The 18,384-nt window shown below is 37.4% G+C and overlaps 1 protein-coding gene across 2 annotated transcripts in view; it reads right to left on the bottom strand.

Moving 5' to 3' along the window:
• Window positions 1-18,384, bottom strand: part of EXOC5 (exocyst complex component 5) — a 78,669-nt gene that overhangs the window by 32,677 nt on the left and 27,608 nt on the right. Inside the window, exons 4-6 of one of the 2 annotated variants that reach the window (XM_006864610.1) lie at window positions 12,453-12,647; window positions 6,000-6,064; window positions 1,051-1,079 (exon numbers count right to left, since the gene is read on the bottom strand). In XM_006864610.1, the coding sequence (XP_006864672.1) occupies window positions 1,051-1,079; window positions 6,000-6,064; window positions 12,453-12,647 (289 nt within the window). The remainder of the gene's footprint in view (window positions 1-1,050; window positions 1,080-5,999; window positions 6,065-12,452; window positions 12,648-18,384) is intronic. The other variant, XM_006864611.1, reaches the window with a different exon arrangement.

Raw genomic sequence — 18,384 nt, 5'->3', positions numbered from 1 at the left:
CTTGAGGTTAGCAGCCCAATTTGTAATCACTACGCTACCAGAGCTCCTTGAAGAAGTTGGCAGAATTCTTCCATTTCTTTATCACTGGCTTTGGCAGTTGGTACATAAACTTGAATAGATATATAAATGGATCTTCCTTGTAGACATATGATATTACCCTTTCAAGACAGCACTGATCTTGAAATGCTCATTTTGATGATGAATACATAGTAAACCTTAAGACTATCTGATTCAAATGGCCAGTATCAGTCCATTTCAGCTCACTAATGCCTAGGATAGCTATCATTATGTCTAGGACATCAATCTATTTAATTTTTCACAACTTCCAATATAACTACTTTGTACATTTCATGTTCTGATTATTAATGGGTGTTTGCCGCTATTTCTCCTCATTCTGAGTTGTGTCCCATCAGCAAATGAACACCCCACAAAGCTTTATCCCAGTAACATCATTATGTTCAATTTTACTTTTGAGGAGACAGCTTTTCCAAGTCATTTTCTGAGAGCCTTTCAACTTGAGGGGCTTATCTTCTGGAACTCTATCTGACAACATTCTGCTGCTATTCATAGTATTTTCTAGCACTATATCTGACAATGTTCCACTGCTATTCAAAAGGTTTTTAGTGGCTAGCCATTAAGCCCACCTCTCCTTCTTCCTAGTTTGTATTAGTTTGGATGCTCTGCTGAATCTTGTCCACTGTGGGTGATCCTGCTGGTATTTAAAATATTTGTGGCATAATGTCCAGCATCGCAGCAACACATAAGCCATCCACAGTAAGACAAACTAACAGACGAGTGGTGTAAGGATACATACACACACGTTTATAGAAAAATGGAGTTGAAAGATAATGGAATTTTTCAATGAACTTTCTGAAGCCCCTTCATATGTAGTATTAGGGAGGGGAATCAAATTCAGACATGCAGTCAGGGAATGACAGTGTTCCCATTATCTCTCTCTCTTTTTTTTTTTTTTACAATTTCTTTTATTTTTTTACACAAGTATACTTATTATCTATTCAAATAAATTAAAACAAATAGAACTTCACATACTTGCAATTTTGGATTTTACTTCTGAAAATCTGAAAGATAAAAAAAATCAATAATGAAATCAGTAAGTTGTGAAAGTGGCACCACTACAACCCAAGACATTAGCAAAAGGGGAAATCTGCTCACAGGATGCAGGAAGTACAGGAACTCGCCAAACTACGTTTGCAACTTTTCTGTAAGTCTAAAACTGTATTATACAAGCTAAAAAGGTTCTTTTTGAAAAAAGTAAGAAAAGAACTAAAACAATGGAGTGAGTACTGACAGAAAGCATACCAGGTAAAAACATGTGATTGTGGATAATTGAGAGAAGTTGGGTTTCATTTAGGAAATTCAGATTGAATAACCAATTCTCTTGTTAAAGAAAGAGATATAATTTGAGTAGTTCTGCATGAAGCACCTAACATCTCGGCCAGTCCCAGTGCACGTTCAACTGGCATTTCAAATTCACTTGATATCTCTGCTTCTACTCTCCCTAGGGGTTTTAAAAAATAAAGTTCCACTACTATTATTTAAAAGAAAAACAACCTTACAGTAAGTACACGTAAGTTAATTATTCTAAAAGTAGAAAAATAAAAGAAGAGGTCGTAAAAACAGCACAGTAATCTTTATAAACTCAACAACTAAAAAACAAGCCTACATAGACCAGAACTTTTCCAAATCTCAAAGATGAAAAACATATGATGAAAAATCCTATGCAATCAGTGTGAAGAAAAGAACAGACTGGCAATAGAATTGCCAAAGACATGGAGGAAGAAATAAAAACTTATTCAAAAAAGACAAAGCAAGGTCATGAAAGGGCAAAGAGTGCATACACAGCCATATTTATCTGTGTGGGGAAAAAAAATCTGGTTAACATATATATTCAACTCTAGGTCCTGTTAAGAGTTTAAACAAAGCTGTAAGAGGGTTCGGAGAAGGAGATTATGTGTGTGTTTTAGAGGGGAACAGGATGCAGAAAGAGGAGGGAGACACAGGCAACGAACCTAAGCACCTATTTTGAGTCAGACATTTTACCCATTTAAGAAAATGGTCTAAACTCTCAAATGAATTACAGTTAAAGAGAAGTTTTACAGTAGGTGACTTTTAAGAACCATTTCAATATAAATTCATAATGCTTTATAATGGTACCAAGAGTTGACAGTAAAATAGATTACAACTTTTGTACTGTACTAATATAATTTGAGAGATAGCTTCTGTATATCTACATAGGTCTGTGTTAGAAGAAGTACATCCAGAATGCTCCTTAGAAGCCAGACTTTATCTCCCATACTTCAGACATGTTATTAGGAGGGACCAGTCCCTGGAGAAGGCCATCAGTCTTGGTAAGGTGGAAAGTCAGCACAAACAAGGCAGTACCAGGCTGTGTTTCATTCTGTTGAGCATAGGGTTGCTATGAGTCGGAATTGACTTGATGATATCTAACAACATACATTCATCTGTTACTGTAGAGTTGATTCTAAACTCAAAGCAGCCCTGTAAGACAGAGCAGAGCTGCCCCATAGAATCGCCAAGGATGTAATCTTTACAGGAGCAAACGGCCACATCTTTCTCCCTTCAAGAGGCTTGTAGGCTCAAACTATCAACTCTTTCAATTAGCAGTCAAGTGCTTAACCACTCCATCACCAGGCTACTTTTAAGTATAGTAATACTGTACTACTTTCTGTCTGTAATTGAAGATCTTCGGGTATCATCAAAAGAATAATAGATATTTCTAAAGGAAAAACTATTTCTTTCATATATTCACATGAGGTATAGCAAAATTTATTTCAAATTTTTATTACAATAGCAAAATTTTGTTAAGTCTGACACATTCTCTGGACTAGAGGAACTCATGAACAATTTTCCTTCTTAGAGGACAGTTACTGTTAATACATAATTTAGCAATGGACCTGGAGCCTTATATACAAAAAATAAAGTTTCTTAATCTGAAGTCACTACGGATTGCTTTGGAGCATGAAATCTGAAGGTTTTCTGCATGTAAATGACTCAAGGCAGGCAGAGCTTAATTCTATCTTATGCCTAAATTTAAGTGTTCAATTGCCAATTTTTTCTTGAGTACCTCATGAGCCTCTGAAAGCTGAACAGCCTGAGTCAGAAGCAGAATGCACTTTAGAGTGAGTTTTGGGGCACTTCCCCCGGAGTGCTAAATTATCAGAAATTGACTTGCAGCAGCTTTGTTGTTGTAGTTGTTAAGGGCTGTTGAGTCGATTCTGACTCATAGGGACCCTGTGTAGGGTTTCTGAGGAGTGGCTGGTGGGTTTGAACTGCTGACCTTGCGGTTCACAGTCCAGTGATGTGCCAGGATTCCTGCAGTAGCTTTAATGGCTATAAAATGACTAATGGTTCTGATGTTGCAGCTTGAGCAGCTCAGAAAAACTCTGTAAATTTTCCTATGTAGTCTCCCCCTCCTTACACCTCCTAGGCCAGGCATTTGTTGGTTATACATTGTTGCTACCATTAGTCATTAGTTGTGGTTGTGGGAGGAGATTTCTTTGTTCTCTGTGCCCTATAAAAGGTCACCTCTCATAGAGGAGGAACTCTGGAATTCATCAAGCATCATCTCTGATGATTTTCCTCACCTTGGTGATCTATGTTTGTTCTGTCTTGTTTTCTGCTCCTGCTGAAGATTTACTAGAGCTTCTACAACAGAAATCCTAGTGTGGGGCTGTTGGATAAGCAATGGACTGCAAGGTCAATTTGAACTGCAAGGTCAATGGACTGCAAGGTTGGTGATTCAAACTCACCAGCCACTCCTCACAAACCCTATACAGGATCTCTATGCGCTGGAATCAAATTGATGGCACTTCCTGGTGTGGCATTGTGGGTTAATGTGCCAGACTGCAAAGCCGTTTGAACTGCAAGGTCGGTGGTTCAAGCTCACCAGCTGCTCCTCGGAAACCCTATACAGGGTGGCTATGGGTCGGAACCGACTCGACGGCACTTAACAACAACAATAATATTTATATGGGGTCTCTTTTCTCACCTAGATCAGGAAGGACTATGGATAGCTTAGCGTAGTGGTTACAAATCAGGCTGCAAACCGCAAGGTTATCAGTTTGAAACTAACAGCCGTTCAATGGGAGAAAGATGAGGCTTTCTGCTCCCATAAAGATTTACAGCCTCAGAAAGCCTATACAGGGTCACTATGAGTCAGAACCAACTCCACGGCACATAACAACAGTGTCTAAAACTTCATAGAATCATATATAAAAAATCGTTTACAAAAATTCTGAATATTTTGAATAAAGTTTGTACCTTTCATCAACTGTTCAAAGGTTTCCAAAACCCTAAAAAGCTTTAGAACCATCATCTAAACACAGGAAACAGCAGTTGAATGTCCCATTCTGTCCATGTCCACTACTGTTCTGGTTTTCAAAGTCTAAGCAATGAAATGACAAAATAAGCCTTCATCAAATCTCTTTTTCAGACCTCATAGGATTTGGTTTCTTGAGCTGGAGGTTTTAGGATCTTGGTTTCCGGGGCATCCCAGCTAATAGTAATATGTTTAGTACTTCAGAGTTCTCCCTTCTACTTTGATGCATAGTGCATGGGGCCAAGAAGAGTGAATGAGCCTGAAGTTACTGCCTCGAGGTAATTTTAAATCTTAAACTGGAAATTCAGGAGAAAGAGGAGGCTCTCTATTCCTGTAAATAGTTACAATCTCAGAAGCTCTTAAAAGGGTCGCTATGAATAGGAACTCACACTGCCATCAAACCAAAAATATCCCCTGATGTTTTTAACTAGTAAAACATTCTGCTCTTTTAAGAACTAACTGTGTGGGATGAAAAGGAGCCCTGTTCCTATTACATAGAATAGGGAAAGAAGGGGGTACTGAGCCACTCTAGGTATAGCCTGTCTCATCAGGAAACAAGCCAGCCTCAGCAGTGAAGAATTTCTGAAAAGACGGGTGGGGAGAAAGGAGACTATTTGCAAGAAGAAATGAAGTTAGTTAAGGAGTCTGGGAGAGAGAAGAAACTGCAAGAAAAATAAAGATAATTAAGAGGAGTAGGTGAGAGGGGAAACTATTATAAGGAGAAATAAAGTTAGTTAATAACAAGCTGAAACCTGAAAGACAAGACTCAAGGAAACAGAATATGGACCAATTCTCTGGATCGGCTCTTTGCACACTTGAACCAGGATAGCCTACTCCCCTGACAAAGGGATATTCAGAGAAGCAAAACTGGATTCAGGCTTCCACCTCCTCTTCTTTCGCAAGGTGGACACCCACCCCTACCTCTGCAAGGGTGCCTATCCTCTTGTCTTTCTTTCTCACCTCTTTTGCATGGGGTAAGTGTGCTACAACTTCCCAATTCTTTGGAAGGATAATAACACTATTCCAAGATTGACAATTCAACTGTGATGGCGGTGCTGTCCAGGATAAGCACTGGACTGCTAAACAAGATCTGCAGTTCAAACCCCTCAGCCATACCACACAAGAGAAAGATGAGGCTGTCTGGTTCCCTCAAGATTTACAATGTCAGAAATACTATGTAAGAGTACTACGAGTTGCAACTGACTGGATGACAGTCAAAACTGACAAGATCAACTGGAAAGATGAGATACGAAGCTCAGGGGGCAGTGATTTTATGTTAATGGGGAAGGAGAAGAAAAGGCGAGAGAGAATCGTTATAAAATTTGAAGAATGCAACCAATGTCACTAAATGGTACATGTAAAAACTGCTGAATTTGTGAATGATTTGCTGTGTATATTCTCAATAACAATAAGTGAAATTACATTTAAAAAAATCTTTTTCAGAAAACAAACAAAAGATTTAGATTATTTCATATTAAGAGTAGATTATATATCTTTTCATTCAACTATTTTATATTATACCTCATTCAATAAATTATTGATGAATTAATAGGCAAGGATAATCATACAGAGGAAGAATACGATTTTACTCTATAAATTACCCGACAGATCCAAAGTAATTCAGGAGAAGGAAACTTGCCTATCAAACGGTAGCTCCTGGGCAATTAGGTGTAACTTCTGTATGATATCTGCTGCCTCCTTTATCTATTTAAAAAAAAAAAAGAAACATTAAAAAGAACAAAAATACCATTATGCATGCCAAAAACAATCACATAGATTTGAGGTTTGTGTGTGTATGTGAAAGGGGCTTCAAAAAGTTTGTGAAAAAACAGAATTAAAAGATAATGGAATTAAAAAAAAAAAGGATAATGGAATTCTTCCCTGGTGTAGCACTATAGGATCAGCACTGAACTGCAAATCACAATGTCAGCAGTTCAAACCCACCAGCTGCTCCTTGGAAACCCTATACAGGGCCGCTATGAGTCGGAAATAACTTAAGAGCACTTCACAACAACACTATAACTGAAAATATTATATACCCTTCGGAAATAACTTAAGAGCACTTCACAACAACACTATAACTGAAAATATTATATACCCTTATGCATGCCCACAGCTCTCTCCTTAAATAATTTACTTTTAAAAATAAACATGAAAGCAAACTTGGTAAACAACATGAATACACAATAGTATCATCAATCATGAGTCAACAAAAGATACTCTTTCTGGTACTGAGACTTTTGATTTTTATGATGCCATAATTCCCTCCCAAGTAAAACCTGCAGTTCAAGTTTACTGTGAAGAAACTCATATTATTGCATTCTAAAAGCAAAAGTGCATGTCTATCGTGAGTTTACAAACCCAAAAAGAATAAACAAGATATATGGGAATGATTTGGCTCATACTGCTGCATATATCTTACTTTAAACTAAGTGAATAAAACATACCTAAAAGCATCCTTGTTATTTAATGAACATATACATTTTTAACACTTTTTCTAAAAGCAAAGATAAAATTTAATATAGTCTCCTGAAAAAAATACGGCAGGGAAGTGTGCAATTATTCAAGTTGTAGGACTAAAGAACAAAAATATTTATTCTTTCAACTAAAACCTACAAAAATTAAGAGATAGTAACACCAAGGGCTACACAATTACTTGAGGCGTATTATAATGTTTAAAGAAAAAGGCAGAGAACATAACATCACGATGCAAAACACCATAAACAATACCAATCAAGTTAAAAATAAGTTACAATCAGGGGTACTCCTGGCAAGATGGCAGACTTGGCAGACACACTATATGGACCCTCTACAACAAAGATACAAGAGACCAAATGAAAAAGACAAATGAAATTCTGAAACCCTGAACCTCAGAGAAAAGATTAGAGAAATGGACTCAATGTTTGATGGGAGAAGCTGAGCAGGTACAGCAAGAGAGGGAGACTAGCTGGTTACCAGGCGACCAGATGAAGCCCAGCCATCAAACTTTAGTGAACAGCTTTCATGACAGGTGGTGACCTGGTAGAGCAGATTCACACAGGCAACAGGAAAGGTGTTTTCCTTTTATTCCCTTTGTTCCCCTGGTGGCCAGCCCCCACCCTCATCCACAAAAAAGAGACCCTGCTCCCCAGGAGTTAGAAGCCTCGTGGTTGTGAGCCATGCCAGTGTGAGGAGGGGACTAGTTGCCCTGCTTTGATGCCTGGGTTTAGGCAGGCTCGGCTCTATGTTCTGTAGAGAACATAGAGAGGTTAATCTAACCAGATAACCAAACCAGAATTAATATAGCAGAAATCTTCATAACAAGGAATGCTGTCCTGTGGCCTGTAACAGGCACAGAAACAAGCTCCATCAAGGCCTTCAAGAACTACTCCCAGAATGAGTGCCCTGAACATAGATAACACCTGGTCTATAGGAACTTGATCTAGGGCCAGGAACTCCACTGTCACATTCCTCCTACACATACCTCATGAGCTCTTTGGTTGGCAAGAGCCTCCCGGTGTTTTCTTCTCCTCTCAGGATCTAACAGCTACCTACGGTGGCTTTTTGGTTTTGAGCAGTGTCCTTTCACTGTTTCAATAGTTTTGTTTATTCTTTCTTTTTCTCTTTCCATTCCCTTTAATTTTACCCTTTCTATCTCTACTTTTGTTTCTTCTTTTATTATTCATTTTACCTTTTTCTTTGATAGTTCTTTAATACTCTTTACTGTCTTTTTATTTACAACTTCCCTCTCCATGGTTTCTCTAAGTGTTTTTATTATTATTATCTGTTTTTTTCTTGTTTAGAGCTCCATTTTCCTGCCCCTATTTTATCTGTTTTTTTCTTGTTTAGAGCTCCATTTTCCTGCCCCTATTTTCTATTTGTAGTTATTGTATTCTTTCTTTTTTCTCCTTTGTTATTTTCTTTTTCATTGTTGGTGTTTTGCTGGCTTATTCTGTTTTATTTTCTTGTGTGTATATTCTGTAGTTCTCCTCTTGCCCACCTGATAAGAGACAGCAACCATGAAAATACAGCCCAGTCACAACTGTCTCCTTGGCAGCTCCACCCACTGGGCAAGATTCAATACCATCTCCTATACCACCTGATCAACAGTAGACAGCAGCCAACACCAGCCAACCCCACCCTAAAGTGAGTTGCAGGAATGGAGAACAGTGTACACACATCCATTCTCTACCCACATCTACAGGAGACAGTTGGGAGAACACATCAACACACAGTCATCAATTTTATATACAAATATAACACCACAAAAGGAGCTCTGGAAACGTAGTGGTTACAAATCTGGCTGTGAACCACAAGGTCAGCAGTTTGAAACTACCAGCTGTTCTATGGGAGAAAGATGAGGCTTTCTGCTCCCGTAAAGATTTACAGCCTTGGAAACCCTCAGTTTCCAAGACTGTAAATGGAACCGACTCCATGGCACATAACAACAATAACATAACACCACAATGTCCAAGAAATAAATTTAGCTCATACAAAGAAACAAGAGAGAATGACTCAAACAAATGACCAAGAATCAGAGTCAGAAAATGTTTCTGAGGAAGAACACGTAATGGAACTAACTGAAAAATAATTCAAAAAATGCTATTTAGATACCTTCAATGGAATGACAGAAAGACCAAAAAAAGCAAGGAGAATACAGAAAAAACAAGTAGAATTCAAGGAAACACTACAAAAATAAAATGTAAATGATATTGCAAAATAATGCAAAATCTAAAATGAGAAGTCCAGAAAATTAATACTAAGATTTCAGAAATGGACAATAAATCAAAAGGGTAAAGGAGTAGATTCGAAACAACGGAAGCCTAAATTAGTAAGCCTGAAGATAAATCTGTCACTTCTAATATGCTACAAGAATAATCAGAAAAAAAGAACGAAAAACATCTGAAGAAAGCCTAAGAGTTACGTGGACACCATGACAAGGAATGACTTACAGGTGATCAGAATTCTAGAACAGAAAAAGACAATAATAAAAAGCACAGAGAAAGCTGAAGATTTGTTGCAAGATAACTTCATTAACATCAGGAAAAATGAGAAGACAAACATATAAGATGCAGAATGAATCCCAAACAGGATAAATTCCAAAAGAAAATCACAAAACCCTAACATAATCAAAATTTCTAAAACTAAAAACAAGAAAAGGATTCTGAAAGAAGCTTAGGAAAAATTTAGTTACTATAAAGAAGAAACAGTAAGACTGAGTTGATGTCTCAGCAGAAACCATGTAGGTAAGATGATAATGGAATGACATGATCAAAACTCTGAAAGAAAAAAAACTGCCAACTAAGAATCATATCCCTAGCAAAACTGTCCCTCAAATACAATTGTAAAATTAGGGTATGTCCAGAGAAACAGAAATTAAAGGAATTTGTAATATCCAGATCAACTTTACCAAAAATATTGACGGATCTTCTTTGGACTGAGAACAACAACAGTAGACAACATCCTGACAGTAACATTCATGAAAACACCACTCAGAAACCCATCCATATACAAAAGTAGTTAAAGTAAAACAAATCTACAAAACCTAAACTAGGAAATCAGAGACATCAATTTATAATGAAGTCAACTACAAAACAACAGGAGAGAATAGTGTAGATACAGAATTTCCAAATGATGAAGAATTCAAGTAAATGACAAGAAAAAACTGTTTTAAATAGGGGGAAAATTATAAATTACAGAGTAAACACAAAAGAATATTAACAAACCTTAAAATCAAAATAAAAAAGAGGAAAATCATAAATTCAGTGAACAGTAATACACAAGAATGATGAGAAACCCCACAAACAAAATGGACTCAGCAAACAAACCAGCAGCATCACAATGAATGCACAGGAAAATGATAGCAATCAGTTCATACCTATTGATAACCACACTGAATGTAAATGGATTCAATGCACCAGCCAAGAGACAGAAAGTAGCAGAATAGATAGGAAAACAGGATTCTTCAATATGCTGGCTACAAGAGCCATACCAAAAAGATGAAGACAACCTAAATGTCTAGCAATAGAAGTATGGTTAAACAAACACATATAACATTAAGAATAATGATGAATCTGTAAATCCCCACACAACATGATGAACCTGGAGGACAATGAAAGTGAAAGTCAATCACAGAAGGACAAATACTATATGATATCAATGTTGTAAAAAATTATGAGATTTTCTTCATAAAAGAAACATTCCATGATGTTACAAGAGGTGAGGTGGGTCTCGAGGGTAAACACATTTTAACATGGGTGTTGTGGCAGGTAATATACAGTAACAGGAGAGGTAGCAGGAGACACAAGAAGGAATGCAAGAGACAAAGTGTATAGAGGTAAATACCATTAACTGATTGTACATGGAGGGGACTGCAATCATTGCAATGAAGCAAAGTAAATGATTTGTTGGATGTAAAACTGATGATCTGCTCTGTAACCCTTCACTCAATTCACAATAAAAAGTTTTTTGAAAAACTAGGTACAGTCAATTTAAGTTTTAAAATTTTTCTCTAGATTCTAAATGACTGTCTTGAACTGCAACTAAACAGGTAAACCATACTAGGTAAAGAACTGATTTTGCTTATACTGGAGCATAAAAATACTGTATACTACCAAAATCCAAAAGGCATGAGATTTCAATTATATAGAATTTTATATAAAATATATCTTATAATAGGTATACTACAAACATTTTATAACACATTTAGCTATGCATATTTAGAAATGTTTTATAAGAAAAACAAATCGTTCTGTAAGCTATCTTGAAACAAAACTCAAGCCTTGTGTACAAAGATTACATATATATACAACACTTGTTGTTATGTGCTGTGGAGTCGGCTCCCACTCATAGCGACCCTGTACAGCTTGATTCGTAACAACTACGCTACCAGAGTTGCTCCTATACAACACTGGTGGTGGCTGTGTGCCGTGGAGTCGGAACTGACTCATAGCGACCCTGTACAGGGTTTCTGAAGCTATAAATCTTTACGGGAGCAGAAAGCCTCATCTTTCTCCCACAGAACAGCTGGTAGTTTCAAACTGCTGACCTTGCGGTTCGCAGTCCGATTCATAACCACTACGCTACCAGAGCTCCTTATACAACACTAGATGCTGCCAATATTTTGTGAGTTTCATTCGAGTACTACATCCTTTTTGATGTTATCCTGTCTTACTTTATACCACATAATTCCTAAAACTTATTCTTTAAAATACTGTTTTTTCTTTAGAGAATCATCTATACATATGAAAATATTTTTCAAAGATCTCTAAAATATGTAAAATTCTATAGTTCTATTTCTGGCTCACAAAACATGTTGCTTAATTCAAAGTAAGCTTCAAAACTACTTAGCTTTTAACATTTTACCAATTCAGATATTTTATGGAGCAGACTAAGAATACTTCAGGAAGATTACATTTAATATATTTCTGGATAATGTTACTATGTTTATCTGCTCTGCAAAAGAATGCCTATTTCTTCCATGCACTTTCATTTCGTTATTCCCTGTGGGGAAGATGTGAGCTAACATACAATCTACCAAGATTGTAGAGCAGGCAATACCATGTACCCTTAGAGAAGAGTGACTAGTATCATGTAAAGGGTTGGCATAAACAAATAATTTATGGATTTCAATTCTCCTTGGTCCAAATTGTGCTTTCTTTATGAGAGATCTTTATTTCAAGTAATTTAAAAAAGAAAAAAAGGAGCACTGAATTCTTGTCAGACAGGTCATCTTATCAGATTTAGGTCAGACCTAAATTTCCTTTCCTTCCCCCAATGGTTTTTAACTTTTCAAAAAGCATAAAAATCCTGCTTATATTAGACGATGATAATGGAAAAGAACTATTTACATACACACTTTAACCTCAATATTTGTAAACTGTTCATAATTTCATAAATAAAAAAGTCAACTTAATTAAAACTGAACATCAGCATTTCATCAGCAATCTATGGACAAATTTGTTTACTTCTATTTCAGAACAATAAAATCTTTTAATAACCCAGTGACTAGGTGACCTCAAGTCTGACCCTGGGAAGCAGTAACTGTAGCTTGTTAGGACCCTGTTAATGCTGTGCTTTACTTTGACTATTATCTGACAGTGCTTATACTTGCCTTTTCAGAATTTGTAAAAACATCAGATTTCAATTCTCCATCTAGAAACTCATTAAAGTATTTCATCAGTTTCTGAGCTTCCACTGCCCGTTGTCTGGGTATGTTTACCCCCTCCAACTGGTCTCCAAGGTGACACACCTTGGTTGCTACATAGCTGATGTGCTCATCTAGTTCCTGGAAATGCTGGAAGGCAACCTAGGAAAAATGTGCATAAGCATTAAAAAAAATCAGAGAATCCTGTTTTTAAAACACATGAAAAAGAAACTTCTGCCAGTCTCTTATATGTAATTAAAATAGCACAGTACTTTTATAGGATGATGTATAAAAACAATTCATGCTCCTTAGCACATGAACTGAAATGTTTTAACCAAGTTGCAAATCTTTATACCTTTAATGATTAATATTTTATTATGAATACATTTGTTAATAAACAAAACAGCAAAATTACTACACATCCTATTCGACGGCGCCCAGTACTCCCTTATCTCTAAATAATGATTATGCAAACAATAAACTAAGGATATCAAAGGGACAACCAATAAACTCTCTTGCAAAGACAAAAGGAATAAAAAGTGTATAAGAAGCAAAAATTAATACTGACTAAAAATACAGTATTTAACAAATATTTTATATTAACTATTTAAAGAGGAATGCTAATACATATAAAATCAAATTGCATTTGCCTAGTTGGAGATTGCTGCAATTTTTCTACTCAGGAAAATGTACAATTATTTCTAGAAAATTCTTACCTACCTCCTAAGATAGCAAAAGCTTGTAAAAAAATAGTCTATTGTTTCATTCCATTCTTCCATGAAGCCACCTCATATACTATATACTCAAATGAAAAAATAAATAAATTTTAACCGAAATCAGCTTACGAACCCCTTTACAATAAACACCTGGCCCCAGGTAGGCAGTAAAGCCAAATATGCTTCTCAAACTGCACTTAGGGCCATTAAGTTTCATTCAAAACGTGCCTAAGCCAAAGTAATCAGAAGTTCCATATTGAGCTTGGCCAATTTAACCCCACAGAGTCCTTTGTTTCTGTTAGGTGCTGTCCAGTCAATTTAGACACATAGCAAACTCATGCCAAACAAAACAAAACACTGCCCAGTCCTGCACAATCCTCACAACTGTTGTTACATTTGTGCCCATTGCAGCTGCCACTCTGTCAATCCAGAGCCTTGAGGGTCTTCCTCTTTTTCAAGAAACCTCCAAATTACTTAACAGAATGTCGTTCTCTCAGGACTAGTCCCTCCTGATAAGTATGAAAGATAGAATCTCATCATCCTGGATTCTAAGAAGCATTCTAGATAGACTTTTTCCAACACAAATTTGTTTTTCCTAATGGTATTCCATGGTACTTTTAATTTTCTTCTCCAACACCAAAACTCAAATGCATCGAATGTTCTACAGTCTTTGTCAATCACTGTTCAACTTTCGTATGTATATGTTGTTGTTGTTATGTGCCGTGGAGTCGGTTCCAACTTATAGCGACCACGTACAGTTTCTGAAGCTGTAAATCTTTACGGGAGCAGAAAGCCTCATCTTTCTCCTGCAGAACAGCTGGTAGTTTCTGTTGACCTTGCGGTTCGCAGCCCGATTCGTAACCACTATGCTACCAGAGCTCCTTGTATATGAGGTGATCAAAAATACCATGGCTTGAATCAGGCTCACCTTAGTCCTCAAACTGACATGGCTTTGCTCTTGAACAATTTAAAGAGGTCTTGTGCAGCAGATTTGCCTAATGCAATACATCGTTGATTTCTTGACTGCTGCTGCCATGAGTGTTAGTTGTGTAACCAAGCAAAATGAATTCTTTGAAATCTTCAATCTTTTCTCCATTTATCATGATGTTATTTACTGGTCTAGTTGTAAGAATTACACTGAGGTTCAATACACACAGATGACTATAGTCTTTGATCTTAATTAATATGTATGTAAAGTCCTCTTCATTTCCACAAACAAGGTTGTATATCTAAGGTTGTTGATGAGTTTTCCTCCAATCCGGATGCCACATTCTATTTCATACAATTCAGTTTCTCTGATTATTCAGCATAGAGACTGAATAATAAATATGGTGAAAGGATATAACCCTGGCACACAGCATTCCTGATTTTAAACCAGTCAAGTGTTCCCTTTATTATGGTCTGGTGGTGGTGGTAGTATGCCGTAGAGTTGGTTCCTACTCATAGCGACTCTGTAGAGGGTTTCTGAGGTTATAAACCTTTATGTGAACAGAAGGCCTCATCTTTCTCCCATGAAATGGCTGGTAGTTTCGAACTGCTGACCCTGAGGTTAGCAGCCCGACTCGCAACCACTATGCTACCAGAGCTCCTTTTATTATGAACTAGCAGTGTTTCATTCTGCTGTGCATAGGGTCGCTATGAGTCGATACTGACTTGACGGCACCCAACAACAAGAAGCAACTGCTTATTGGTTTATGTCCAATTCCATCATAAGCAAAATTGCGTGTTCTGGAATATCCACTCTTTACAAAGCTATCCACATTTTGTCTTGATCTACACATTTGCATGCTGAGCAAATAATTCCAAAAGCTATGATTATATGAAGAAGAACATGGCATCAGGATTGGAGGAAGACTCATTAACAACCTGTGATATAAAGATGATACAACCTTGCTTGCTGGAACTGAAAAGGGCTTTTAATGACTTACGCTTTCTTCCTGTATGATGTTCTTGATGTAATAGCACAACTCTTCTGGTCTTCAGTCATCTGTATCTAATGCATCAAATCCATTCTTGAGATGACCTCTAAATTCAGGTGGGATATTTTGGCTCCTGGTATAATGCTGTAGGATCCGCACTGGACTTCAATCCACAAGGTCACTGGTTCAAACTCACCAGGGTGCTCCTTGGAAACCCTGTACATGGTTGTTACGAGTCGGAATCAACTCGATGGCACTTAACAACAAGAAGAAGCTTGTTTTAAGTTTTCAAGAGGGAGCCTAGTTCCAGAGGGTGCGGGGGAATGTAGAATCTCCACTGAGTGGTTTCCAACCTGACGGGGCTGGTGAAAAGACTCTTGTGGTTCAATAGTGAATAATTACTATCAGGTCTGACTGTGAGTGTTGGAAATGTAAAGGTGGACGTTTTTGTAACAAAAGGAGGGAGTGTTGACTTGTCAGTGCAGGAGTGGCGGTCCCTGGGACCATCAAGGGAGAAGAGCGGAGTGTGGGACCCTATCCAGAGAAGCAGTGACACCAGAGATGGAGGCAGAGACGATGACGTGGAGAGATGGAGCGCCAGGAGACTCTAGACTCAGGGAGGGAGAGGGCCTGTGTGCTGAAGGCTGGAGGCTGGAGGGGCAGGTTTGCAGGGTGTACCCTTTGGTTGTTTGATGATGCATGGAAGGGATTCTAATCATTGCAATGAAATGAATATAATAGGATGAATGTATAGCTAATGTTCTCCCATGTAAACTATCACTTAATTCACAATAAAAAGTTAAAAAAAAAGAAGAAACTTGTTTTAATTTTCTTCCCAAACTTATATTTTTGCAATTGATGATCTGGTCAACAGTAGGTCCCTGGCCTTGTTTTGGCAGATACTGAACTTTTCCACTGCTTTTTCCCACAGACTTTTCAATCTGGTGAAGTCCATGTGTATATCTCTTATGTTGTTTAAAAAAGGCATTTGCAATGAAGAAGTCATTGGTCTTGAAATATTCTATCATGTAATCTCCAGCATCATTTCTCTTTGCTTCCAACCATCAGTAATTATCAATGCATTCTGATTGCATGTTTGACCAATTTCTGAGCAAAGAAGTGGGTAGAATTCTTCATCATAGTGGCTTTAGTGGTTGATGTGTAAATTTGAATTTATAAATCTTCCTTGTAGGCATATGGCTATTATCTTATCACAGGCAGCACCGTACTTCAAGTTAGATATTGAAATGTTCTTTTTGACAATGAATGCAACACCATTCCTCTTGAATTTGTCTTTTCAGGCATAGCAAACGGTACAATTATCCGATTCATACCAATACCGGTCCATTTCAGCTGACTAATGCCTAGGGTACCGATCATTATGCATTCCATTTCATTTTTGATGACTTCAAATTTTCCTAGATTCATACTTCAAACTTTACATGTTCCGATTATTAATGGGCATTTGCTGTGGTTTTTCCTCTATGTGGCCCATCAGCTTTTGAAGGTCCCGCAAGCTTTATTCCATTATAGTCAACTCTACTTTGAAGAGGCAGTTCTTTCCCAGTCGTTTTTTTCAGTGCCTTCCAATCTGAAGGGCTCATCTTCTAGCAATGTATATGTTAATGATCTGCTGATATTCATATTTTCATCTCCTGGTGTTATATCTGACAATGTTCCGCTGCTATTCATAATAAGGTTTTCAGTGGGGTGAAACATTCAGAAGTAATCTGTCTCTTCTTCTTCCAAATCTATGTTAATCTGCAAGCTCCACTGTAACCTGTTCCAGCATGGATGACCCTGCTGATATTTAAAATACCAGTGACAGAGCTTCTACCATACCAGGCAAGCCACCACAGTATGACAAACTGACAAACAAGTGGTGATCTTTTGTGGTATAAATGGTTAATGCTACTACTAACTGAAAGGTTGAAGGTTTGAGCCCACCCAAAAGTACTTTGGAAAATGAGCCAGTGAAAACGTGTGGTGCACAATTGTCCTCTGACACACAATCAGGATACCCTGATATGGCACACTGGCAACTATCCCCATAGCCAATCCAGTGGTTTGGCTTTACTCCAAAATGGTGAAAGCAAGCTTTATACATCTGCTTTTTCCAACATTACAATAGAATTCTCATTGGGGTATACACTTTATGGCTCTGTAAAAGTCCCAGACCAGATTTCCTCTGGGAAAGAACCTAATCCTGGCAACAGCTGGTCTGTTACCATTTTCCATTACAATTAAAAGAATGCAAATGACTACCTAAATATCCAAGCTAATAAAGAACGCTTAATAAAGTAGAGATCAACTGAAGTATCATTCTTGAAAGTTTGGTTGTTTGAGGGAAAAAAGACCACACTGACCTGAATACTACCCCAACCTGAGAAAAAAGTACTCTGATTCCAAACTAATACTCAATAGCAAGTCAATGCCAACAGTGTCTGTTAATAGGTAACTATGAACAACTCTTTAGTATTTTATCCCATGGGAGGAGGACAGAAAACTCAACAGTTACTATCATTTGATTAGATTTTTGAGAACTTAAAACAGGAAAGAAATATAGCATGGCCCATACAAACATCTACGGAGCCCTGGTGGCACAGAGGTTAGGCACTAGACTGCTAACGGAAAGGTTGGCTGTTTGAACTCACCAGCAAAGGCATGGGAGAAAGACATGGCAGTCTGTTCCTAGTAAGATTGGACTTAGAAACCCTAAGTGGATACTCCACTGTGTCTGATAGGGTTGCCATGACAGAAACGGATTTGATTTTTTGTTTGTTTTCCATACAAACTATGGAATCTTTGAGTGGTACAAACAATTAAGCACTCCACTAATAGCCATAACGTTGGCAGTTTGAATCAAACCAAAAGCACTTTAAAAGATCACAGGCTTGAAAATCCTATGAAAACAGTTCTCTGTATTCAAGGGAATTAACAAAGCAAACTGTTAAAGACTGTAGCTTTGTCAGCTTCTGCACTTATTGTAATTGTTGTTAAGTGCCATCTAGTCAGTCCCGATTCACAGCAACTCTGTATAGGGTTCCCAAAGAGGGACTTGTGAGTTTGAACTACTGACCTTGCAGTTAGCAATCCAGTATCTATCTTACAGTGCCACACCAGGCTTACTGCAATAGTATATTTTCAATTGAAGGAGGACTTTATGGCCTACTTGCACTTTAAGCAATCTTACACAAGAACTAGCTGTGGAAATTAAAGAAAACCAAGTGTCATTCAGTCAAACAGCATAATATAGTCTACAAA

Source organism: Chrysochloris asiatica, unplaced genomic scaffold (genome assembly GCF_000296735.1).
Source record: "Chrysochloris asiatica unplaced genomic scaffold, ChrAsi1.0 scaffold00067, whole genome shotgun sequence".
Lineage (NCBI taxonomy): Eukaryota > Metazoa > Chordata > Mammalia > Afrosoricida > Chrysochloridae > Chrysochloris > Chrysochloris asiatica.
This window is presented reverse-complemented; position numbering and strand designations above follow the sequence as displayed.